At 44.8% G+C, this 27,041-nt stretch overlaps 2 protein-coding genes across 6 annotated transcripts in view; both read right to left on the minus strand.

Moving 5' to 3' along the window:
* The window catches only part of QSER1 (glutamine and serine rich 1), a 74,541-nt gene extending 57,484 nt beyond the window's left edge, over positions 1-17,057 (minus strand). For 2 of the 5 annotated variants that reach the window (XM_049096318.1, XM_025452405.3), the window contains exon 1: positions 16,855-17,057. In XM_049096318.1, coding sequence (XP_048952275.1) covers positions 16,855-17,042 — 188 coding nt within the window. In that variant the 5' untranslated portion in view covers positions 17,043-17,057. Of the gene's footprint in view, positions 1-14,715; positions 14,818-16,854 lie in introns of those variants that run through there. The other 3 variants (XM_025452406.2, XM_049096319.1, XM_049096320.1) reach the window with 2 other exon arrangements.
* Positions 17,058-17,179: 122 nt separating this feature from the next.
* Positions 17,180-20,040, minus strand: LOC125752890 (basic salivary proline-rich protein 3-like). The gene is made up of 3 exons (XM_049096291.1): positions 20,036-20,040; positions 18,485-18,850; positions 17,180-17,984 (listed from the first exon to the last, which is right to left on the minus strand). The coding sequence occupies exons 1-3, from the start codon at positions 20,038-20,040 to the stop codon at positions 17,180-17,182; spliced, it is 1,176 nt and encodes a 391-aa protein (XP_048952248.1).
* Between the last annotated feature and the right edge of the window lie 7,001 nt (positions 20,041-27,041).

Genomic DNA, 27,041 nt, shown 5'->3' on the forward strand with positions numbered 1-27,041 from the left:
ACTCCATTAAGGATAGTAAGGAAGGACCTCTCTAACAATGCAACATTTTAAACTGAATTAAGTGACAGAGAAAGCCATGTAGATTATCAGAGGGAAGAGTGGTCCCTAGCAGAGGAAATAGCCCAAAGACCCCAAGATAATAGCATTCCTACGGTGGCTGTTCAAGGAACAATGAAAAATGTGTGTTTCATTCAGAGATAAGAGACTGAGGCCAAGGGAGAATCTGTGGTCATGTTCTACAAAAAAATGAAAGGAAAACAAGCCGTGTCCTCCCATTTACTCTTCATATTATGCAATATGTCCACACATATTAGCATAGAGCTAGCACATCGACTAACAAATGCTTACTATTGACCAAACGAAAAGAGAATTGATTGCAATTGCCAAGGCCTGGACTAGAAAGGCCTAGCTAGACAGGCCTGAGTAAAAATTAGGAAACTGACCATAGCAGCCCCTAAAGCAAAGTCATCTAGCATGGTGCTAAAATTGAAAACAGCAGAAGTAACAACAAAGGATAAACACGTAACAAAGAAATAAGATTTTTGGTAAGCGAATTTAGCAAAGTAGGTAATTCTTTAAGAACAAAATCTGTAGTCTCATTTGAATTAGTGGCCGAAAAACAAAACAAAAAGTCTTTTATTGGAGTACCTGCTTCTCACTGTGAAATATTTCTTCTTTTCAAAAGATTACCGCCTTCAAGTCTTTGTTCACATATCACTATTTTGATTAGCCTGTCTAGTCCAAATTATTTAATCTGCACTATCCCCCAATCCACCTTCCATTCCTCCTTACCCTGTTTTCTTTTTCTCCTATCACCTCCAAATACACTAAATAATTTAGTTATGTTTATGATTTGTTATCTGTCCCATTCCACATACCTCAGCATAAATTACAGGACATGGATTTTGGTTTTGTTCACTGATGTACCCCAAGCTCACAAATATTTAATATATGAGAAGTGCTTGGTAAACATCTCTGAAATTCCCATACCTATGGCAACCATCCAATCTGATATAAACTCATATATCCAAATTTCTTCAAAAACTTTTCATGAGGGACACCTGGGTGGGTCAGTAATTGAGAGTCTGCCTTTGGCTCAGGGCATGATCCTGGAGTTCTGGGATCAAGTTCCACATCAGGCTCCCTATGGGGAGCCTGCTTCTCCCTCTGCCTGTGTCTCTTGGTGAGAATTTAGAGGCCCAGGGTCCCCAGCTTCATCTGTCTTCCCACACCTCCTCATCCCAATTTACAGGATCTCAATGCCCTCACTTTAGCAGTAGACACCCTGTGAGGCAGAGTGTTCAGCTTGCTATAATTCAGCCAGTCACAGGATGAGATTCTGCACTGATTTTCAACAGTTTCAGCCCAGTGGCTACAGGAGGTAAGGTTCTCCTTCGGGACTACCTAGAAGCTCTTAGATCATTTACTCTGCCCTAGACCTGGGAATTCAAATCCCTGAGCTCATCCCCCTTTTTCACCACTTTGTCCAGCAACATTAGGAACAACCAACGTCATAATACTCATTAGTTTTCCAAAAATGTTTGAAAGTATCGTATATAGTCATTTAGCTTTTTGCTGCTTACAAGGAGTATCCAGTGCAGATGTTTTGCATACCTCTATAAGTTCATGCCATGGACTATCAGTGCTCTATTTCTGGAGTCATCACATATTTAAATCTAATCAAATTACAGAACCAGTTGCAGAAACCCCAGGACCATTTCAGAAAACTCATCCTTAAAATTCTGCTCCTATGGAACCACTCTTGATACCAAAATTTGTATTGGTCAGTGTTCTCCAGAGAAATGGAACCATCTGTCTTCCGTATATGTGCATGTATACAAACACACATATAAATGGAATTTTAGATATATATAATGGAAGTTTATCGTGAGGAATTTGTTCGTGCAGTTATGGAGGCTGAGAAGCCTTATGATCTGCTGTTTGCAGTCTGAAGAGCCAGGAAAACTGGTGGTATAATTCAGTCTGAGTCATGAGGCCTGGGAACCAGGGGAGCCCATGGTGTAAATCTCACTTCAGGGGCGGGAGGAAATGAATGTCCCAGCTCAAGCATGTGAGGTAGGGAAATAGGCACAAATTCCTCCTTCTCTCACCTTTTATTGTATTTAGGCTCTCCATGGATTAGATGATGCCCATTCACATTGGGAAGGGCCACCTACTTTACTGAGTCCACTGATTCAAAAGCAGATCTCACCCAGAAATAGTCTTTTTTTTTTTTTTTTAAAGATTTTATTTATTTATGAGAGACATATGAGAGACTCCCCTATGGGGAGCTTGATGCGGGGCTTGACCCCAGGACCCCCCAGGACCCCGGGATTATGCCCTGAGCCAAAGGCAGACGCTGAACTGCTGAGTTACCCAGTCTTCTTTACTAATGGAAGAGGTTTCCCCACCCCCAGTGGAAGCATCCTTTCTACCTCCATATGAAATAATTAGCCCTGCAATGCCTGATGAAAGAGTGATGGCTTCCCACTGAGGCACAAGCTATGTAAAGACAATGCTGATTTTCGCTAGGACCCACTTATATCTTCTAGATCTATCACTAGGCTCAAGTCCCAGCAGCCCCTAAAGGTGAGGTACAAGGTGTTAGGTCCATGACAAAGCGTGTTACAGTCAAAAAGAACTACCTGAATTTCTATTTTATACAGACAGAAATCTGAGGACCATGAATGTGGGAATGGGTGTGTGTGTGGATCTGATGGTGGAAGAAACATAGTTTGATCAGGCCAAATTTATTGACATGGGCTCACTAAGCAGAGGTTCTGCATTTATTTAATGCTGCAGTTTAGGAGGTTAGAAAAGGCTCTGGCAGTTTGGTTGGCTAGTTGAAAAACGGACTAAGGGATGCCTGGGTGGCTCAGTGGTTGAGTGTGTCTGCCCTTGGCCCAGGGCGTGATCCTGGAGACCCGGGATTGAGTCCCACATCGGGCTCCCTGCAGGGAGCCTGCTTCTCCTTCTGCCTGTGTCTCTGCCTCTTTCTGTCTCTCTCATGAATAAATAAATAAAATCTTAAAAAAAAAAAAAAAAAAAGAAGAAGAAAAATGGACTAAAAAGTGGCCACCATAAGCGAACCGGAAATGCCAACATGCCTTGGTTTAATGCAGAGGAAGGGCTTCAAAGGCTTATGGAAATTAGAATGTTCCAGTAGATTTGTCAAGATGTACTGCTGGGAAGGTCCAGAACACATGCCTTTCACCAATACTGTGAGGAGTAAATAAATTTGTGAAGGGAGTCCTATTATCTTTGAAGAGCTCTACGACCACCCTTCTCTGAGGACCAAATCTCATCACAAAAACTGCACCAATTAATTGGGAAACCTAAATACATGAGAATCATTAGACTCCAGGATGGCTGGGGCCAAAAGTCACTCAATCACCAAAGGCAAGGTAGACATGGTTACTGTAATGGAAAGCAGAGTCAAAGCAGAAATCAGAACAGTCTGAATCACGTAGACCTATATTTTTGATTACGGTGTTCTTGAAAGTGAGATAGAAAGACTACCAAATTCTTAATCTGTAGAAGTACAAAATTTCTAGGTCAAGTGAACAAAAGCCTAATTCAAATAATAAAAACAGCCCTTAAGTCAATTCCCAGACATGGGTCAGACTGCAAACTCAGTACCCTTTGAATAAAGGGGAGGCCAGGTCTCCTTGAGGGAGAACCACGGTACATTATTGAAAATGTACACTGTTAATCCTTCTCCCCACGTTCCCCAAAGGGACCTATGTATATGGCATTTTACCAAGGTAACTGTACATCACAGAAAAGGAAATAACGTCAGACCTTTCAGGAACTCCTGGATGTGGGCTATAATCTGACACTAATTTCAGGAGATCCAAAAGATCACTGTAGCCCACTAGTCAAGAGTAGGGGCTTATGGAGGTTAGGCTCAAGTCCATCTCATGGTGGACCCAGTAGGTCCTTGAACCTATTTTATGGTTATCTCCCTAATTTGAGAAGGCATAATTGGAATGACAAAAATAGCAGCTCAGAGAATCCCTATGCTAATTCCCTGACCTGTGGAGTGAGGGTTTTTGTGGAAGGTAAGCCCAAGTGGACATCATTAGAACTTCCCCTACCTCAAAATATATTAAACCCAAAGCAATACCAAATCCCTAGAGGGACTGCAGAAATTGGTCCTTGCCATTCATCTCTATTTGGCCTATGCAGAAGATGGAAGGGTCTTGGAAAATGACCGCAGATTACTGTATATTTAACTAGGTGGCGAATCCAACTGTAGCTTCTATAGCAGATGTGGTTTCACTGTTTGAACAAATTATAACACATTCCCTAGTACCTGGTATGTAGCTATAGCTATAGATCTGGCAAATTCCTTTTTCTCCATACCTGCCCATAAACACTTTGCTTTCAGCAGGCAACGCCAGCAATACACCTTACTGTCTTATCTTACCTCAGGGTTGTGTTAACTCTCTACCCCTATGTCATAATTGAGTTCAGAGATCTTGATCACCCTTCTCTTCCACAGGGTATCACCCTGGCCTATTACACCGATTATATTAATGCTGCTTGGACATAATGAGCAAGAAGTAGTACCTACTCCAGACTTACTGGTAGGACATTTGCATATCACAGCGTGGGAAATAAATCAGACTAAAATTCAGGGACATTCTACTTCACTGAAAATCTAGGGGTCCAGTGGTATACAATATGTTAGGATATCCTTACTAAAGTGAGGGATAGGTAGATTGTTATCTCTGGCCTTCATACAATCAAGAAAGATGCATAAGACACATCTTTTGGAGTCTGGAGGCAACATATTTTCATTACTCTGGCCCATTTACTGAGTGACCCAAAACTGTTAGTTTTGAGTGACAAGAAAGGCTGTAGCCCCACATCAGGCTTCCTGCCCTATGGGGAGCCTGCTTCTTCTTCTCCCTTTGCCTGCCTTGCTTCCTGCTTGTGCTTGTTCTTTCTCTGTCAAATAAATAAATAAAATCTTTTAAAAATTAAATTAAAAACAAAGGCTGTATAACAGGTCCAGGCTGCTGTGCCAGTTATTCTGCCATTTGGGCCATAATGATCCAACAGACCCATCGGTCATTAAGGTGTCAGTAACAGGGGTGCCTGGGTGGCTCGGTGGTTGAGCACCTGCCTTTGGTTCAGGTTGTGATCCTGGGGTCCTGGGATCCAGTCTCTCATCAGGCCGCTTCTGCTAGACAAGGGACACACAGGGAACCTGCTTCTCTCTCTGCCTGTGTCTCTGCCTCTGTGTGTCTCTCATGAATGAATAAATAACATCTTAAAAAAAATTGTCAGTAACAGATAGGGATGCTGTTCAGAGCTTCTGGCTGGCCTCTGTAGGTGAATTACAACCACAGACCTTTAGGATTTGGAGCAAGACCCTGCCATCATCTACAGATAACTACACTCTTTGAAAAACCACTCTTGACCTGTTACTAGGCCTCAAGAGAAACCGAACGTTTAACCATGGGCCCCAAAGTAATCACAGGACCCAGGATACCCATCATGAACTAGGTATTCTCTGATCCACCAAGCCATGCTGGGCATGCACAGCAAATTCCGTCATCAAATGGAAGTGGCATATACATGACTGGACCCAAGCGGGCCTTGAAGGCACAAGTTACATTAAGAAACGGCCCAGGGGTGCCTGGCTAGGTCAGTGTGTAAACCATGCTACTCTTGATCTCAGGGTTGTAGGTTCAAACCCCACGTTGTGTGTAGAGATTACTTAAAAATAAAACCTTGGGCAGCCTGGGTGGCTCAGCAGTTTAGCACCGACTTCAGCCCAGGGTGTGATCCTGGAGAACCGGGATCAAGTCCCACGTCGGGCTCCCTGCATGGAGCCTGCTTCTCCCTCTGCCTGTGTCTCTGCCTGTGTCTCTGCCTCTCTGTCTCATGAATAAATACAATCTTTAAAAACTAAAATAAAATAAAATATTTTTAAAAAGTGTCCTATATGCCCATGGTCCCCATTCCTGCACTACAGCCTTCTTTCTCCCAGGCTGTATCTTTGTTAAGTACCCTTACAATCAGTTGACAGAGGAAGAAAAGTCTGTCACTTATAAACTGGGCCCAGTTTGTAAGTAGTCCAAGATATTTAAGCACCACCTAAGGTAGACAGCTACAGTAGTTACAGTCCCTCTCTGGGATATCTCTGAAGAATAGTGGTAATGGGAAATCCTCCCCATGGGCAGAAAACGACATACCTGGATATCCATTTTGCTTGAAAAGAGAAATGGCCAGATGAGCAATTATATACTGATTCATGTGCTGTGGCCAATGGTGTGGCTGGATGGCCAGGGGCTTGGAAGGAACATAATTGGAAAATGGGTGACAAAGAATGCTATATGGATATATGCCTGAATGGGCAAAAAAACCTGAAGGTATTTGTTTTCTGTGTGTATGCTTACCAAAGGGGGACCTCAGCAGAGAATTTTAATCAAGTGGATAGAATGACCTGGTCTGTGGATACCAGAGAGCCTCCTTTCCCAGCTACCCCTAATGAACAAAGTGGCCATGGTGGCAGGGATGGATGTCATGCAGAGGCTCGAAGGCTGATGTGGTTATGGCCACTTCTAAGTACCCAAACTGCCAGCAAAAGATACCTACACAGAGCCCCTGAAATGGCACCATTTTCCAGGGTGATCAGACAACTACCTGGTAAGAGACTGACTACACCGAACAACTTCCATCATGGAAGGAGCAACACTTTGTTCCTACTTGAATAGATACTCTGGATATGGATTTTCTTTTCTGTTTTCAGTGATTCTGCCAAAACTATTATCTGTGGACTTAGGGAATGCCAATACCTGATCCACCATTACGGTATTCCTACCACAGCATTGCTTCTGATTAAGAAATTCACTTCACAGCAAAAGTAGTGCAACAGTGAGCCCATTCTTATGAAGTTCACTGGTCTTACCATGTTCCCCATCAACTGAAGCAGCTGGCTTCACAGAATGGTGGAATAGCCCTTTGAAGACTTCTTTAGTACCAGCTAGGTGGCAATACCTTAAGAACTGGGGCAAGGTTCTCCAGAAGGCTGTATATGCTCTGAATCAGCATCCTGTTGCCTAGTACTCTTTCTCTGATACCTAGGATTCATGCGCACAGGAGTCAAGGGGTAGACTGGGAGTGTCACCACTCATTAACATCCCTAGTGAACCACTAGCCAAATTTTTACTTCCTGTTTCAGTCACTTTATGCTCTGCTGGCCTAGAGGTCTAATATCTAGCAGGAGGAAGGCTTCAACAGAAGATCCAATAATGATTCTATTGGACGGGAAGTTAAGATTTCCATTTGGCCACTGTGAGCTGCTCATGGTACTGAACCAACAGGTAAAGAAAGTAGTTACAGTGTTGGATGGGGTGAATGATCCTATCAAGAGGAAACTGAAATACTCCACAATGGAAATAATGATGAGTATGTCTAAAATATAGGAGGTCCCTTAAGGAGACGCTCCAGTATGATTAAAGTCAATGGAAAACCACAACAACTAAATCCAAGCAGGACTAGTAATGGTACAGACCTTTAGAAGTGAAGGATGGGGATCCCTGGGTGGCGCAGTGGTTTGGCGCCTGCCTTTGGCCCAGGGCGCGATCCTGGAGACCCGGGATCGAATCCCACATCAGGCTCCCGGTGCATGGAGCCTGCTTCTCCCTCTGCCTATGTCTCTGCCTCTCTCTCTCTGTGACTATCATAAATAAAAAAAAAAAAAAATGGAAGTGAAGGATGGATGGGTCACCCCACCAGATAAAGAACCACAACCAGCTGAGATACTTGCTGAAGACAAGAGAATGGGTAGTGGAAGAGGCTGTTATAATACCAGCTATAAGCATGTAACCAGTTAAAGAAACAAGGACTGTAACTGTCATGAGTATTTCCTCCTTATTTTGCTTATGTTTTTGTGCATCTGTGTGTGTATATCTTTCCTCTGATATCCTTATCATATAAGGTGTAACTGATTTTCTATTATAATATAGTATAGTATCACTAATTTACAACATAGTATTTAAGTTACGGAAATTAAGAAGAGTAAACATCATCCAAGGCCTTAATCTGCTCTCCCGGGGAAGGGATTAGCATGTTTTCAGTTGTATACAGATAGTTAAATCATGTTAGAAGAAATTATGATCTTATCTTTATTTAGAGATTAAGTACAGTTTAAAGTGATTCCCATAGGTATAAGGGCACCTAGGTGGTACAGTCAGTTGAGAACCAACATTTGGTTTTAGCTCAGGTCATGATATTAGTTAGGGTTGTGAGATAGAACTCAGCATGGGGCTCCATGCTCAGCAGAGTCTGCTTAAGGCTCTCTCTCCCTCTGCCCTTCCCCCCACCATCTCCCTAAAATAAATACTTTTTTTTTTTTTAAATAAAGAGATGCCTACAGGTATAAAGTTAATAAGGGGTGGATGTGTCTGATGGTTCATTTTATTTGTCACTTTCACTGTCCACAGGATACCCAGATTAAGCACTGTTTCTGTCTCCTTTTCCCCAGAAGGAATCTGCCCCGTTTCCTGCCTCACTGTTTGAGCTGGGACACCTCATCTCATTTTTCTCCTGCCCTCAGATTTGTATCATAGGTTCCCCTGGTTCTCAGGCCTTAGGAAAATAATCTTATTATAACACGTTTTTGCTCATAATTATTATCATCATTATCCTTCCCCAAAGCCTTTCAAAGCTTCCTATTCAGATGTAGAGGCTATATCCAAAGGCCTGTCATCAAAGTCCTCTAAAACCTAGCATGAACACACTGTAGTAAAGTGTTACCCTGGTGACCTCCCCAATGAAACACACCTTTGTACGGTCTCTCCCCCGTAACTTTGCACTGGTCTCAGGACTGCTTTGACCAGTAGCCTGTGGCAGAAGAGAGGCCATGCCAGTTCAAAGATCAGCCCTTAACTGGCCTAGCAGGGGTCACTCCCTCCCTCCTTGTAACCCTTGCTCTTGGAAGCCCCCTCTTCATGCTAATCCTCTATTCCACTCATGCAGCATGAACAATAATTCAGATCAGTTGTATGCAATACATCTGACAAAGGCTTCCACGATCTCCTTGAACTTTACCTAATTTTTCCTTCTAAGTCTTCCAAGTATTTTTGTAACTCTTAAAAAGAAACAAATATTCTCCCTAGTAGTACCATCATTTAATTAATTTGCTGAATAATTAAACAGGTACTTACAATGTGCCAGACATTGCTCTATGTGCTGACAATAAGGCTAATATTCTATATACTATCCTATATACTACAGACGTGGATATCATTCTAAAACACTTTTCTGGTTACCTCATTTAATTCTGAAGAACTCTAAAAAGTATCCTCATTTAATACAAGGAACCTCAGGCACAAAATGAATAAGAAACATTTTTAACATCATACTGCAAGTGGAGTCAAAATATAACCCCCAAAATTCTGACTTCAGAGTTTATGCTATCAACCACTACTCTAGACTGCCTTCTACACACGTGAATAAGACAGACAAGATCTCTGTTCTCATGGAACATGCATTCTATTCATGGTAGTGGGAAGAGGAAAGAGTAGTTATAAAGGGTATGTATAAATCTACAAAATTACCTCAGAGAATGATAATGCTACGAAGAAAATAATGCTCTATGATATGATGCAGTGATGAGAAGTTACTTTAGTTACTTTAGATGGGGGAGCCAGAGAAGGCCTTTGTGAGGTGGTAACACCCAGAAGACCTGGATGTCCAGAAGAAGTGGCAGAGCAAGACTTGTGAAGAGAATACCAAATAAAGAGAACAGCCCATGCAAAATTCCTAGGATACAAATCATTTTAATCTTAGCATGTTTCAGGAACAGACATAATAAAGTCAGTGTAGCTGAAGGATGATAGGTAGAGGAAGTAGAATGATGAGGCTGGAGAATTAGCTGAGGTTCAGATCACATAGTGCTTTGTAGGCCATGATAATAGACTTTGGATTTCCCTGAGTAACATCGGAAGGTTTTTCTGGTTTGCTTTTGTTTTTAAAAATGTTATTTATTTATTCATGAGAGATACAGAGAGAAGCAGAGACACAGGCAGAGGGAGAAGCAGGCTCCCTGTGGAGAGACTGATAAGGGATTTGATCCCAGGACCCCAGGATCGATCATGACCTGAGCTAAAGGCAGATGATCAACCACTGAGCCACCCAAGAGCCCAACACTGGAAAGTTTTAAGCTGGGTAACAACATTACCTGATTTATATTTTGCAATGTTACCTGGCTGTTAACATTTAATAAACTCTAGAAGGGCTAAGATAGAAGCAAGGGAACCAACAGGAAGCAAATGCCATAGTCCATGTGGGAAATTATGGATATGAGGATCAAACCACCAGGATTTACTGAGGCAATGAATATGGGAGGAAAGAAACGAATCACAGATGGCTCCAATCTTTTGGGTCTGCACTACTAAGCAAATAGTGGTATTATTAACTGAAGTCAGGAAAGGTTAAAGGTGGACCAGGTTGGAGGGTTAATGTGATAATCATGTTTGGGACATATTATGTTTGATATATCTATTCAATACCCAAGTGGAGATGATAAGGAGGCAGCTAGCTAGATATGATTATAGAGATATCAATTTGAAAACTGTTTGATATACATAGCAAATTCATCTAGAATGAGTGAGGAGAGAAGGAAAAACGATGGAACTTCAAGCCCTTGGGCACTTCAACATTTAGAAGCCAAGTAGAGGGACGCTTGGGTGGCTCAGCAGTTGAGTGTCTGCCTTCGGCTCAGGGGGTGGTCCTGGGGTCCTGGGATCGAATCCCGTCAGGCTCCCTGCATGAAGCCTGCTTCTCCCTCTGCCTATGTCTCTGCCTGTGTGTGTGTGTCTAATGAATAAATAAAATCTTTAAAAACAAAACAAAAAAAGCCAAGTAGAGACGTACCAAGTGTTCATCTACCCTGTCACCCCTCTGGATCACAAGTTCTTTGAAACACAAGATTGTGTCTTTTTCATTTTTTGGTGCCCCATAGAAAAGTTAGTTCACTAACAGAAACTCAAAGATGCTCAGTATATTCTAATGAATAAATGTCATTTGATTTCTCAAGCTTTCACTGCAGAAATATAAAACTTGAGGATAAAGGCAACAGCATCTCATATATTGTGGGCACTCAAGTATTTGTTTAATGAATGAAAAAATAATTAGACTAGGTTTTGCTAGATATATTTTAGTATTCATTGTTCCGGAGAGCACAGCAAGGAAAGGGAGAAAGCAAGCAGCAGCCTCCATCTTCACACTTCTAACCAATCATAATCACAAATAATACCTAAACCCTTCATCTTGGTTCCCATTACAGAGTAGAGGGGAGAGATGGAGGAAATGGCAGTAAAGGCTGCGGCATCAAGAAAAGGGATTCCAATTCCCACACTAACTCAAGAGTTCAGGCCTTCATGTCAAAAATATGTATTAAGCACCAACTATATGTCAGGTATCAGAGTAAGTACCAGGTATACAGCAGTAAGCAAAACAATGTCCCTCAAAGCACTTATCCTAAGAGGAAGGTATCTATTATATAAATAGCACATAGGTATAAAATTGAATTTCTAAGAATTATTTAAAAAGTACAGTAAAATGTACCATGAAAACAACCATACCATTGCACAAGACAACATGGGACAGAGCTTGAAAGGCAGTAGGTTTCTGACATGAGATACCTTACAAGTCAGGTTAAGAGGTAGGAAAAGGGGGAGTTATCTAGGTGGAGGTAACAGCATGTATCAAAGTTTTAAGGAAGGAAGGAAAGGAATTTAGAGCGGCCCAAAGAATTTAAAATGGGCGAGTAAATGCAGGGCCATGTACGTCGTATCACAAATTTTTAAAAACTTGACCCTAAGATGCAGAAGTAGCCACACACAGGTTTTAAGCAAAGGAGCAACATGATCAAACTAGTAAATTTATGTTTAAAAAAAAAATCAGTCTGAATTCTATGAGATGTTTCTCATAGAAAAATTGAGGGAAGGAAAGAAAAGGTTCATGATTATTTAGTTTGGAGGATACTGCAGTTATTGTTAAAAAAAAAAATGGTGGCTTGGATCAGAGTAGAACAGTGGAAGCAAAAGAAGTAGACAATTGCAAGATACATTTAAGAGAGAAAAACGCCAACAGGGCTTGGTGACATAACCCCCAGGTCCTGACCTGAGCAACAAGATGTACAAAGGTGTGACTTACTGAGACAGGCCTCCCTAGAGAAGTAGAGGTGGAGTAGTAGGTGCAGAGAGCATGAGCTCATCACTAAATGGCTGTCATATACCCAAGTAAAGGCTCAGAGAGGTAGATAGCTAGTTATGTAATTAGGTGATGAGAACAGTTTGGACCTTAGACATATACGTAGGCACCACCAGAGATGATATTTAAAGTCACAGGCATGGATGTAATTATCCTCAAGAGCAAGCACAAGAAATTCTATCAAACCAAAGCACTGAAAAAATAACAATGTGTAGATATCAGAAGAGTAAGAATTAGCTGAGAAAAGCAGTGGGTCAGAAAGGTACAAGGAAACCAGCAAAGCACAATCCTATGGAAGTGAAAGAAAGCACATTTCCATCAGGACAAAAATAGTAAAGAGTGACATGAACACTGAAATAAAGATACTAATGATACTCAGTCAACCATAAAAACTCATTCAATCCATAAGGTAGTCAGACTGCATTGTTAGACTATCTTACTATGAAGCAGTGCAGCATAATTAAACATGCAGGCTCCAGATCCACAAGGTCTAGGTTTAAATCCTAGCTCCCCTACTTAACTAGCTAAGCAGCTGTAAGTATATTATACTTAATTCCACTTTCACTTAGTATATATTTAATGTCTCTGTGCCTTAGTTTCCTCATTCACAAGAGGAAGGTAAAAATAATACCCATCTAAAAGAACTGTTAACACTAAGTGTATGTATGTATATGTATATGCTCATCACTTAAAATAGTGGCAGTACAAATCAGTTCAGTAAATGATAGCTATTATTACTCACAACATCGTTCCTATGGGAAAATACTTTCCGAACAAAAGAAGTTTGTTTGAAATAACCTTTCACTAATTTGGGACTGTCCCTGCTCCCCATAAATTGTGATCTTACAAGGTCTTTTTCCAAAAGCCTTGAGGGGAACTCTAGATTTAAAATTTACTCAAAATGTCCTTAATATGGTAGCTGACCAGGGGTTTTCTGGGTTTTCTGGGTTGTTTTGTTTTGTTTTAGAGAGAGAAATCAAGTGTGGGGTGGGGTGGGGAGGGCAGAGGGAGATAGGCTCTTAAGCAGGATCCATGTCCAGCGTGGAGCCCAACTAAGAATGCCATCTCACGACCCCAAGGATCATGACCTGAGGTGAAATTAAGAGTGGGATGCCTAACTGACTGAGCCACCCAGGTGCCCCAGCAGCTGACCAGTTTTAGAGAAGCTAATCATTTTGTTTCGTTTTGGTTTTTGGAGGGGTACCTATCCTCCTCATTACACATTCATGCTGTGATGAGAAAGAACTTATATATTAGAACATTTAAAAAACTAATAGCAAAAAAAAAAAAAAAAAAAGCTGTTTCAAATAACAAAGTTACAAAAAAAGAAGTCTATTTCAAACAAAGTGTTTTTATTTCGTCACTTTCTAGTGCATATTTGAATACAAGCATATTTATCATTAATAATGAAACAGCCTCTCAATGTTCTGTGTAAGATACCCATTCACAGGTAGAGAAAAGGAAGCAGATCTGCAGCTTCCTGAGGATCATCTTATTATCAAAAATATGCAAAGGTATTACTAGGATCTAAGCTCCACAAAAAGTATTTCCAACTGCATCACGATAGGCAAAGACATGCTCTTTTGGTCCCTAAAACTAACTAAGAACACAAATAAATGGAGACTTGTGGGACCAATTTTTATCCTCAAATTTCCCAGTGACTTAGCAAGTACTAGTTCAGAAATATTTGGAAAACTCTCTGTACGCCCTAAGGTAAAATGTTGGAGTTTCCCTGTAGCAGTTTGCTTTTTAATTGTTAAAACAACAGAAATACCTAATATGTGATGGTGCTGCTATACAAAAAAAAGTATTATTTCAGGGTAATAAGAAATTGTTTACCATGTTCTTTCCCCATGAACTAGTGAAAACACTCCATTTCAGGATCAAGCAAAGACACAAAGTAGGGACATGTCAGTAACAACTGAATGTCATTACCATCTGTTAGCTTCTGAATAGGTTACTGGAAACAAGGTGACAGACAAGCTAATTCTTTATGGATAAGTATCCATATCACATCATCACAACTAGTACTCATTTGCACCTTCAAGAAGAAACTGCCACAAAGGGGAACAAAAACATTCAACTGATATATGAATTATGAAAAAACTTTTTAAAATATTATAAAAAATATGAATAAGCTTCTGAAAATGCAGAATAATACTTAAAGACAGGCCATATTTCAGATTCAGTATTTTCTATATAACTGAAATGAAAGAGGACATCGCACAATTTGAAGAATAAAATGAGGTACAATTAAGAAGTGTGTAGTCCTGTACAGATGGCCTGATCCTAACACAAGATGTTAACAAAGCAAGTTGGTGGGGGAGGGGGAAAGCCTGCATTTTCTATGCTAAAATTTGGTTGACTCCACCCCCAAATACATATTTTTTTTAGGGGGGGCTTAGCATTTAAGAATCAATAACTTCCAAAAACAGAAAATAAATCTCTTTTAGATTATGTGTTCCAAATGAATCTACTTACTGTTTTCAAATGTGTTTGGGAAGTCATTCTTTGTTACTTTGATAAATAACATTTGGAAAATATGACAAGTAGATTTTAGTTTCTTGCCTCAGAAGTATTCTGCTAAAAGAAATAACAGAAATAACTAAGTAGAATTTGTTCCATTTACCTAATAAAACACTTTTTATTTATAACATAAAAAATGCTGCACAAATACCTATCATTATTGTTCACGGAAGAGAAAGTAGTTTTAAATTGTAAGTCATCACACTCAATGCAAAAGCTACTTGAAAAACAACAGTCGAAATAGCATCAAAAAAATTTTTTTTCTTAGCACCAAAAAAAAAAAAAGGAAAAGTGCCAAGCATCTTTCATAAAACTCCTTCAAATGTCTTAACTGCATATAATACAAAGTTATGACTATATCTGAAAAGTTTCAGCAATTATTTAGCTCCAGATTGGCACGTCACATTATTATTCTTTTTTAAAAACCCAGCTCTTTTTAAACAAAGGACCTAAAATTTTCTGAGAAAGCTTGTTTCCCTTTTCTTGAATCAAATTTTTCTCATTCTCTCTCAATCATCCCACGGTACTATTTAAGACAAAGACCAGCTACTCTTCACACATGGTTTTCCAAATCACGAAGGTGGAACTTTGATAAAAACAAAGGAGATAACCTAGAACACCATAATATATAAAGCAAAAAAAAAAAGTTCACTTCTGTCGTGACAATAGTGAAGAAATCTGATGAGATCATAAAGCCACGAAGCTTCCTGTTGGTAGCTGAGGATGAAGTCATTAGCAACCCAGGATTCCCTGGTCCTTGTAATCAGAGGCTGCACCTACCAGATTCTGCATTGTTTGGCAGAGGTGGCTTTAAAACACCCCGCTCCCGAATCGTCCAAAGCAGACCACGCCTTCCAGTGATCATTCGAATGGACCATTTCACAGTGTGCCACTACTACCCGTTTCCCGAGAGCTTAAATATCCAGTAAGAGTCAACATTTTAGATTCCCTTGGTCATGATGGAGCAAAGATGAACTCTTGAACCCCGCGCTACGTTCAGAAGCCCAGATGGAGAAGCCTGCATGCTTGGGTTCTTCAAAACCTTTATGGCCTTCACTGACCACCCCCCACCCCCACGCCCCGGTCCAATTTCTTCCCAACTCTCAGTCACCCCAAGACACACGAGGCAAAAAAAAAAAAAAAAAAAAAAGACTCCTTACTTCCTGCTGTTGCTAAAAGGGGAGGAAACCCAAGAGTAACTTTGAACGCGTGGAAGAGAAATAGCTTAATCTTGGCCACCACTGCAAACATATGTCACCCAGCCCCATCGCAGCTTGCGAGCCCCCCCGGCCCCCCGCCCCAGGGCTCTCCCGCAGCCCAGCCCGCCCCCGGCCCCCCGCCCCGGGGCTCTCCCGCAGCCCAGCCCCCCCGGACCCCCCCACTCCGGGCCCCCCGCCCCAGGGATCTCCCGCAGCCCAGCCCCCCCACTCCGGGCCCCCCGCCCCGGGGCGCTCCCGCAGCCCAGCCCCCCCGGACCCCCCCACTCCGGGCCCCCCGCCCCGGGGCGCTCCCGCAGCCCAGCCCCCCCGGGCCCCCCAATCCGGGCCCCCCGCTCCGGGGCTCTCCCGCAGCCCAGCCCTCCCGGGTCCCCCCGTGTCAGGGACGCAGCCTGGCGCCTCTTCCTCCCGCGCCTCCCCCACCCGCACACCGCCGGGGTCCCCGACACCACATTGTCCGCTCCGATACAATGGAATGTCACTGCCCGGGTCTCCTCGGGGCGCCCCGCGGCCCCCCCGCGGCCGGCCCCGGCTCTCCCAGCTCGCCGAGTTCAGGCACCACCCCGAACTTCACCATGTGAGAGCGCCCGGGACCCGCGAGGTGACGGGGACCGCGGCTCCCGCCCAGCCCGGGTCCCGCTCGCTCCCAGCCCGCCCCCCCCCGCCGAGCGCGGATCCTGCCCCGGCGCCCCCCAGCCCCTCGGCCCCCCCGAGCCGTCGGCCGCCTCTCCCGGCGCGGGCAGGGGCGGCGGGAGGCGCGCGGGGCTCCCCGCCCGGCCCGGCCCGGCCCCCCGGCGGCGCGGCACCGCGGACGCAGGCCCCGACGCATCCCCGGCCTTTCCTGGCCCGCGACGACCCCGCCGCCCACCCTCCCTACCTGGCCTTGAGGCTGGGGCTGCTGCCGCTGCTGCAGCTGCTGGCGGCCGCGGCCGCGGCTCGGGGTTCGTAGGCCCAGGCGGGGGCGGGGGGGGGCGCGGCGGCGCCGGCGCTGGCGGGGGCGGCGGGGGGCGCGGGCGGCGGCGGCGGCGGGTCGGCGAAGCCGGAGGTCGCGTAGTTCCTGTCCATCGCGGGGGCGGCGGCGGGCGGGCGGCGGGCGGGCGGCAGCGGGGGCTCCTGCAGGGCCCCGCGCGCGGGGGGCGGGAGGGGCGGGAGGGGCGGGGGAGGAAGAGGAGGAGGCGGCGGCGGCGGAGGGAGCTGCCCCCTCACATGGCCCCGGCGGGCGCGCGGCGGAGGGCGCGCGGGCCGGGGGGCCGGGGGGCCGGGGGCAGCGGGCCGCGGCGAGGCCCCAGGGGCGCGTCAGGGCAGCGGCGGCGGCGGCGTCCGCGGCCGGGACTCGCGACGGCGGCGGCGGCGGCGGCGGCAGCGGCGGCGGCCGCTTCGCCCCATGTTGGTGGATTTCCCAGGATGCACCTCCCGCCCCCTCCGCCCCGCGGCCTCGCCCCGCCTCCCCTCGGCGCCCCGCGCTCGCGGCTCGCGGGCCCCGCGGCCTCCGCCGCCCGGGCCGCCTGGCCGGGGCCTGCGGCTGCGGCCGGCTCCAGGGCCCCGGGGCGCCGCGGGCTCTCCGCCGCCGGCTGCTGCGAGGGGAGCCGGCCGCGCCGCGGGGGAGGGGGCCGCTCCTGCAGCTCGCCCTGCCGGGGGGGGGGTACCCGCCTGCAGCTCGCCCTGCCCAGGGGGGGCCACCCGCCTGCAGCTCGCCCTGACCAGGGGGGGCCCGCCTGCAGCTCGCCCTGCCGGGGGAGGGGAGAACCCGCCTGCAGCTCGCCCTGCCGAGGGGGGTACCCGCCTGCAGCTCGCCTTGCCAAGGGAGGGGGGGTACCCGCCTGCAGCTCGCCCTGCCGGGGGAGGGGAGAACCCGCCTGCAGCTCGCCCTGCCGAGGGGGGGTACCCGCCTGCAGCTCGCCCTGCCGGGGGAGGGGAGAACCCGCCTGCAGCTCGCCCTGCCGGGGGAGAGGAGAACCCGCCTGCAGCTCGCCCTGCCGAGGGTGGGGTACCCGCCTGCAGCTCGCCCTGCCAAGGGGGGGGGTACCCGCTTGCAGCTCGCCCTGCCCGGGGTGGGCCCGCCTGCAGCTCGCCCTGCCGGGGGAGAGGAGAACCCGCCTGCAGCTCGCCCTGCCGAGGGTGGGGTACCCGCCTGCAGCTCGCCCTGCCAAGGGGGGGGGTACCCGCTTGCAGCTCGCCCTGCCCGGGGTGGGCCCGCCTGCAACTCGCCCTGCCGAGGGGGTTCCGCCTGCAGCTCGTCCTGTGCGTGGAGGGGGCCCGCCCGCCGCTCGCCCTGCCGAAGGGGGTCCGCCTGCAGCTCGCCCCGCTGGGGGGCGGGAATCGCGCCTGCAGCTCGCCCTGCGCGTGGGGGGGCCCTGCCTGCAGCTCACCCTCCCGGGTGGTGGGGGTTGGGGGTCCGCCCGCAGCTCGCCCCGCTCGGGGGGGGGAGGCCGCCTGCAGCTCGCCCTGCCGAGGAGGGGCCGCCTGCAGCTCGCCCTGCGCGTGGGGGGGCCCTGCCTGCAGCTCACCCTCCCGGGTGGTGGGGGTTGGGGGTCCGCCCGCAGCTCGCCCCGCTCGGGGGGGAGGCCGCTTGCAGCTCGCCCTGCGCGGGGAGGGGCGGGGAGGGGAGCCGCGCCTGCAGCTCGCCCCGCGGGGGTGGGGGGTGCAGAAGCCCGGGTCGCTGCCGCCGCAGAGGGGCAGGCTTGCCAGCGTTGCCCGGAGGTGGTGACTTGACCCCTCGAGTAACCCCTGAGTGTCTCCGGTACTCGGCTCCCACATCGCGATTTCTTTCCCTCTCGGAGCCAGGTCCCGAAGCCGAGAGCGCGGAGCGGGCTGGTTCACAGTTCCCTTTACTCCCTGCACAAAGCTTGCTGGGCTCGAGGACCCTCTTCCTGCTGTTAGGGGAGATTTATATTCAAAGAGATTCAAATTCAAACGTATTATTTTCCAATCCTCGTTGAAAGGACCTTTCCCAGGGGCTCTTATTAGCTGTCCCCACCCCCACCTTGGGGATTTTTCTTTCTGGATTTCAGAATCTTCTCTCCCAAGGTAAATACTGCCTCTTCATTGATTAATCCAACTGCCATCTGGATGACTTTAATTACATTTAAAGTCACTGTGCTCACTTTTTTTGTTTCAGACTTGAGACTTCAGCAGGACTCGACCTAAATATTTTCCTGTGTGACCTCCACGCTGTTTGACGAGGGTTGATTTAATGGTTATTTTGGGTTATCTTCTGTTGTAAATCAGAGCTGTGTTTCTTTTTTTTTTTTTTTTAAGATTTTATTTATTTATTCATGAGACACACACACACAGAGGCAGAGACACAGGCAGTGGGAGAAGCAGGCTCCATGCAGGGAGCCCGATGTGGGACTCCATCCTGGATCCCCAGGATCAGGCCTCTGGACTGAAGGCGGTGCTAAGCCGCTGAGCCCCCCGGGCTGCCCCAGAGCTGTTTCTTCTATGATTATGAGTAGTGAAACTTGGGGCTCATGGAAATCATCGTTTGGTCCTTAAGCATAAAGTAAAAGTTAGACCGTAAAGTTTATGCTTATTGACCATCACCCTTAAAAAAATCAATACTGGTTTAACACCTCTTATGTGCTCAGCACAGAAATCTGCCCCTCAAGATAAGCCTGAAGGTTTAAACAAACCAGACAGGCATAGCAGAAGACCTAATAAATTTGATACACTATCACTGATCACCATTTTAAAAGCCAGTTTAAATTTCGGTAATACCTGATACTGAATCTGCTATTCCTTCTGAGGTTATTTTTGTTCTTGGGAGATTCTGTTTTCCTCCTGGCGCCAACATCCTTTTGTTCCTATTCCTTCCTTTTTGTAAGTCTTTTCGGCACCTGTGATGCTTAAGAGTCTGATCCTGGGGTGGGGAGGCAAGGAAGTGAGTAGTGGTTATTTACAAATGAATTCAAACGGGTAGACACAAGTGAATCCTGCCAATTTTATGCTAATTTCAGTATGCATTTACCCAGGATATCTTTGAAAAGAAGTTTTCCTTGGGGAAGGAATTTGCCAGATAATTTGAGATCCTGCAGAGAAGTAACATAAATCTTCCTTACCGCATTTATTTTTCTTACTGCAGACTGGAGACCTGTAACCTAAATAAAGGGGGAAAGTTCTCACTACTAGCTGTTACACTTCTAAGTATTTTTGTGAGCACTGAAGTTTTGTCTTTACGGAAAGTGTAGGAAGTGGACTGGCAGGCTATAAATGTTTTATGGCACTTAGTTTGAGATACCCACAACTGGTACTCAGAGTGAGTTATGCAGGCAATAGCAAACAAGTGGCAATAAAACCTTTATAGTCCCTCACACTGTAATGGAGTTTATTTTTGTCACATAAATCAGGAAAGATATTAAGGGAAATTTTGGGTGAGTGTTTAAAAAATAATATTACTCTGTCACCATATATGATATTCCTTTGCCCACCCTTTCTATCTCAATTCTAACATTGGGGGACAAGTTTTGAAAACTAGTGACATCATAGGCAGTTTGGTTGCAAGGTGAATCGAAATCTAACACTTAAGAAGTCTTTCCTCATCCCCACCTCCATCTTCACTTCCTTCTGAGTTTATTGTCTAGGAGTTAGTAATGCCTGAGACTATATCTACAAACAGTATCCTCTGATTTCCCGGCTTTCCTGCCATCCCATTAGAAAATCACCCAAGTATTTCAACTGGTAGGAAGCTTGGAAGTTTGACTGAGTAGTTAAACACAATACTTTGTTGAGAAAACGGAGGCCCAGCATTTGGCAACTTGCTTTAAGTTGATGGAGGCAATCAGTTGGAGGAGGGAACAGTGAAACCCTGCCTCCACTGAGGCAGCTTTGTTTATTAGTTTGTTTGGGAAAGACAGAATTTGGACTTGCCCGACTAGAAAAGTAGTCACTAAATTCATAGATTCCAGTGTTATAAATAGACTACCTATTAATTGGAAAGATCCAATAAAGTCAAGTTTGTGGTTTTTACCGAGAATATCAGGAGTATTTTTGTGGGAAGTGGGTTCATGAGGGGAAGGGGCTTAGTTTTTCATTTTCCCTTTCTCTTCTGGCATTGAGGAAAACTATAAGCCCTGATTTCTGCCCTTAGGTCAGCATCAGAAATTAAAACACAGTAAGTCCCACTATCCTTTTCTTTGCCTCAGGAGCTTGACCCTAACATTTTGCTCCCTATTGCCTGTAATACCTACCCCCCCCCCCCCCCCCCAGGGAGACAGCAATAGAATCTGAAGAGCCTGCTTCTTTGGAAGCCACAGCCTCACTCAGAGGTGTCGCTGAAAGACAATGATGAGGCATATTCCTCCTAGTGAGCAGAACTTCAAGAAGCATATTGATCATCAATTTTGTATGCATAGGAAGTGGTCTGAGCTATGGATATGGATGGACTCAGGCTCCGGTGAATGGCTTAGCGGATCAGGGTTCTGGAAGGGTTCTGGAATGAAGGTTGAATGACTGGAGACCAGGAGGTCTGGGGATGAAGAAACAGTGGTGTGGCCTGATCATGAAGTCTTCCATTGAGTGTATCTTTTATCTCTTTGAATAGATTACAGGAAATTTAAACCTCATTCTGTAGATGATAGCTATTCTCATCAGAATAACCAATAAATAGGGGCACCTGCCTGGCTGATTTGGTAGAGCATATTACTCTTGATCTCGGAGTTGTGCATTTGAGCCCCACATTGGATATAAAAAAAAAGATACAATGAACTGATGGGGGTGCCTGGCTGGCTCAGTCAGTGGAGCATGCCACTCTTGATCTGAGGGTTGTGAATTTGAGCCCCATGTTGGGTGTAGAGATTACTTGAAAATAAAATCTTAGGGGTGGGTGGGTGGCTGAGTTGGTTAAGTGGCTGCCTTTGGCTCAGATCATGATCTCAGGGGCCTGGCATCAAGCCCTACATTTGGCTCCTTGCTCAACAGGGAGTCTGCTTCTCTCTCTCTCTTTCTCTCTCCCCCCCCCCCCCCCCCGCTCATGCCCTCTCTCTCTCAAATAAATATTTTAAAAAACGTTTCTTTTTAAATAATATCTTTAAAAAAATAACCAACAAATATAGAATATATATGTGCTAGGTTCTGTGCTTTGGGCTTTACATGGATGGCCTCATTTAATCCTCTCAAAATATCCTTAAGATGTGGGTGTGGGTTTTTATGTTTTCCATTTTACAGGAAATTGAGGTGTAATGAAGTTAAGTAAGTCTCCAAACCCTGCAAGCTCACACAAATTGATGATGGTGCAAGTGAAGGCCAGCTATGTTTGGCTCTAAAACTCAATAAGCTTGGTTAAAGAGCTCCTGCCAGGTTTCTCCACTGAAGAGTTAACCATATTTTCCTTTATAATTAATGCATATTTTGTGGGTACTTTAAGACTATGTAAATTCCTGAAGCATCATTCTTTCACCACTGGTTTTAGCATCTGTACTAGTTTCCTGTGGCTGCTGCAACAAATTATCACAAACTAAGTGGCCTAAAACAACAAATTTATTCCCTCTAAATTCTGAAGTCTGAAATCAAGATGTCTACAGGGTCATGTGCTCTCTGTGAAGGCTCTAGGGGAGAATCCTTCCCTTCTTTTTCCAGCTTCTGGTGGCGTTCCTTGATTTGGGGCCACAGCACTCAAATCTCTGCCTCAGCCTTTATAAGACTTCTCCTCTGTACATCTGTCTTCTTTTATGTTTTTGGGTTTTGTTTTTGTCTTTTTATTAATCTCTACATCCACTATGGGGCTCAAACTCATGACTCAGAGATCAAGAGTCTCAGGCTCTTCTGACTGAGCCAACCAGGCACCACTTCTCTTATGTCTTTTATAAAAGCATTTGCCATTGGTTTGGGGGCCCACTTGGGTAATCCAGGATGATCTCATTTCAAGATCCTTAATTTAATTACATCCGTAAAGACCCTTTTACCAAATAAGATCATGTTCACATGTTCTGAGGATTAGGACATGGACACATCTTATGGGGGGCCACCAGTCATCTCACTGCAGCATCCATTAATGATTTTTGTTTTAAATAACTCTTATTGGGGTGCCTGGGTGGCTCAGTCAGTTAAGTGTCTGCCTTGGCCTCAGCTAAGTCCTGGGATTGAGCCATGGGTCTGGTTCCCTGCTTAGCAGGGAATCTGCTTCTCCCTCTCCCTCTGCCTCTCCCCACCACTTGTGCTCTTTCTCTTTTGCTTTCTCTCTCTCTCTCTTTCTCTCATCAATAAAATCTAAAAGAGAAAAAAGAAAGAACTGTTATTATGGCTACCAAATAGTTATTTTTCTAACTCCATCATTCATCCTCTAATCATTAGTTACCACTCTTCTACAGGAAGAACTTTTCTTTATCCATCCATCTATCCATCCACCCACCGATCCCTCTATTTACTTCAGTACAGACTCATGGATTCTTATTTTATTCAATGGATTTGTGCAGTAAAGGATTAACTAAGCAGGTCCAGGTTGTCCAAATTCTGTCCATTGCAAAGAAAGATTGGGCCCTTGCCAAGCTCCAGAGCAGTAACTTCTAAGCACTTGAATATCCTGCCAGTTAAGAGTATCTTCGTTTACCTGAGGCCTTGGACCATACCAGATATGCTAATGATGTGACTTATGGTGGGGTCTTTGGACCACACAGTATCAGCTTGGCTTCTGGAAGGACTGGGAAATTAAGGTCAGCCACCAGGGCAATCAGCCATGTCTGTATAACCTATTCTCAATAAACACCCCTTACACCAAGGCTCAGATGAGCTTCCCCAGTTAGCAGTACTTCACTGATTAATGCTCACAGGACTCTACTGGGCAGGACACTGCAAGCTTGCACTGGTCTCCCTTATACTCTGCACTATGTGCCTTTTGCCATTTTAATCTGTATCCTTTCACTTTAATAGGCTCTAACCATCAGTACAACAACTTCTCTGATTTTTGATTTCTTGAACTCCATAAATCATTAAACATGAGGGCATTCTTGGGGAGGTCATAGTCTATTACGATATTTATTTATTTTAAACACAGGATTTATAATCTCTTACCATACTTATTTATTTTGCATGCAAGTGTGGTCTTGGGGGTCTTTGAACACGGGATTAGAATTCATTACCATATTTATTTTTAGGTTCAAATAATCCCATATTTGGCCCAATAACCAAACATTTAATTACTTTAGTATATTTCCTCACATTAGGAGCAACGAGAACCTTTTAAGCTGGTAATGACATGATTAAAACCATGGAAAATACTCCCTTGCCATTCCTAACATCCCACTCTAGTCAACATCTTCAGGCTAGATGGAACATTGGCATACCAATACAAGAAGCAAAGTCCCTTCATAGATTCACATGCATTCACACACCACCATCCCCACCACCAACGAGAAGAAAAGAAAAAATATTTCACTACTTAGGATGATAGTCCCACTATATTCCTGTTGTCCTAGTTGTTTGCAAATACAGCTTGAGGCAAATAATTTCCAGGGGTTTTGATACTGAAAGACTGAAAGACTGAACTTCAATCAACAGTGATAGAGCATATGTTCTCTAGTCTCCAGATTCTTCAGCTACACTGTAAGCATAAGACACTAAAGCACACTGTCTGAACAGAAAGCCATCTGCAAAGCTGCTTTATACCCTCTCTCTTCTCTTGTTACTTCTCTGTTCCCTTTGTCCCAAAGCCCTAAATATGGTGATGGTAAAGGAAGTTTATTGGGAGTGGTCTAGACTTCACCTAATTATCATGCATATTAATGTTAGTATATAAGATACTACTAAAATCTCATTACTTGGTATGAGATTTAATTTTGTCACATGGAATGTCTCAGTTACTTAAAATTCAGATATAGTAGGCTCAAATATCTTGTGGAAATCCAAAGCCTCTTCCAAATTTCTGCAAATTCTGGAAACTTGAGTCTCTTGCTCAACATGTCCTCCAAGTTTCTCTTGCTTCCATTGAGTGATTGTTCTGTTCAAGGTAGAAACTGAAATACCGTCTCTTCACGGAGTTACATAAGCATGTATGTGCACGTGCATATGCATACATATGCACACACACATGCAAATCCACTCATAGAGAACGTTTATGAAAGTAACAAAGTAAGAGCTGGACTATTCATTATACCAGTTTTATATTTATGTGTGTGTACTCATTTTTCTGCTTCTCATGTAATATGGCTGCTTGCTTACAACTTTAAAAACTCAGAGGAAGCATTGCTCATGACATGTTGTAGCAGACCCCTCTGGTGCCCTTGTCCCATCCCCTGGCTCACCTCTGAGACCGTTCTGACTTACCTCACTCTCACAGCATCCTATTCTAAGACCCTGTCATCTGTCTTTCTATATTCTTTTTATGACACCACTGGAGCTCTGTGTAGTGTAGGGAGGTTTGTATCTCCACAACAGGAGAAAACCTCAATCAATGGAGAATGGAAGTCAATGGATGAGTCAGCGACCCGGCTTCTGGATGGGCTGCAATGGGAGGCATTTTGTGCCCTTCCCAGTGGTCCTCATGGAAGGGAGCTCTTGTTGCTAACAACAACAACTTTGAAAATAATGCACTTTGGCTTATCCTCTTGCCCAGTGTCTCTCCCTGCTCTGTCATTCCTGATGCCTCCCAATTAACTACTTGCGTTCAAATCATTGTTTCAGGTTCTGCTTTTGGGGAAACATGTTTTATCCTATTATTTGATGTGACTACTTAATTTTAGTGCTTTAAATTTTTATGTATGTCTTTTCATAAGTGTCTGTCCCTAACTCAAAGTAATTATTGAAATTTCTCCTGTCAGATATGGATTGGCTTAGGGGACAAAGCAGAGTGAAGGAGTGTTGCTAAAAGTGCTAAAAGCTGCATTCTAAAAATATCCTCAAGACGTCAGAACTGGGACAAACAATCTGAAGTTATCAATATAAAGTGTGGAACAACTGAACTTATTAAGTCTTTTAAGTTTTTATTTTTATTTTTTTCTTTTAAGTTTTTAAAACTTAAACATTTTAAAAAAACAAAACAAAACACTATAGGGTTTCCAAACAAAAGCTTACATGCCCTCTTGGTATGATAAAAGTGGAATCCTGAATCTTGCTGGCTCTCTCCTTAGCTCCCCATGCTCAACACACCTTATAAAACTCCATGGCCTTTATGAAGATGATTTTAAAACTATGGTGCTGGACAAATAGCTAGAGCCCAGGCAGAAAGCAAAAACAGGACCCAAAAATAAGAGTTGCTGATATTCAGGAAATGGGAAGGTGGCTGTTTAATTCTTGGTGCTAAAATGTTATCTATAATAGTGTTCTAATTTTGTTAAAATTCTGATAGCTATATCATAGCTGCTGTTAGATCTCAGCCACTGCCCTTTTTGCCTCTCCTGTCTCCCACTGCCCTATTCTCTGCCCCAGCCCCAGGAGACCCTGCCTTGCACATTTGTTTCCCTCTTAACTAAATTTGGAAATTCAAATTGTCCTGACAAGTTTTCTTCTTCACATGGGTAAGGGAGAGCTTTCTAAGCCAGTCTTCTCCCCAGTGGTCTCTGGAATCCTTTTGTGTTTGAGTCTTGACTTGAGGGGATTCATTTCTTTGAGCAGCATGTTAGGAGATGTGAACTCAGAAATGTCCTGTGGGATAATGTCATAGTACTAAGTGGCACGTGGCTGATAGAATATGGTTGTTCTCATTGTTAATCATTTTGTATCTTGCCATGGTTGTCTAATAAACCTCTTGTATCCTTCTTGTGAAAAAAAACCCATCATATTGGAATGCTATAATTCAATTAACTCTTCATCTGTTGTTGAACATTCATTTCCAGTTTTTTAGTTTTTATACTTCAATGAGCAACTTTCCAAAAATATGTAATTCCTTTGATTCTTTAAGATACATTCCTAGAAGTGGCCTTTCTTTGTCATGGAACACAAGTGCTCCTCAGTGCTCCTTCAGGTCCTTGATCCATATTGTTAAATTATTTTCCAGAAAAGGTGCATCAATTTGTCTTCCACCCACACCATGTTGAGTGTACCCACGTCAGCATGAATGCATGGATACTTTTAGACTTACCTTGTTTAAAACAAGGCCACAGCAGCCACACTTGTGCTATTTCCTTTATAGTATTG

Source organism: Canis lupus, chromosome 18 (genome assembly GCF_003254725.2).
Source record: "Canis lupus dingo isolate Sandy chromosome 18, ASM325472v2, whole genome shotgun sequence".
NCBI classification, from domain to species: domain Eukaryota; kingdom Metazoa; phylum Chordata; class Mammalia; order Carnivora; family Canidae; genus Canis; species Canis lupus.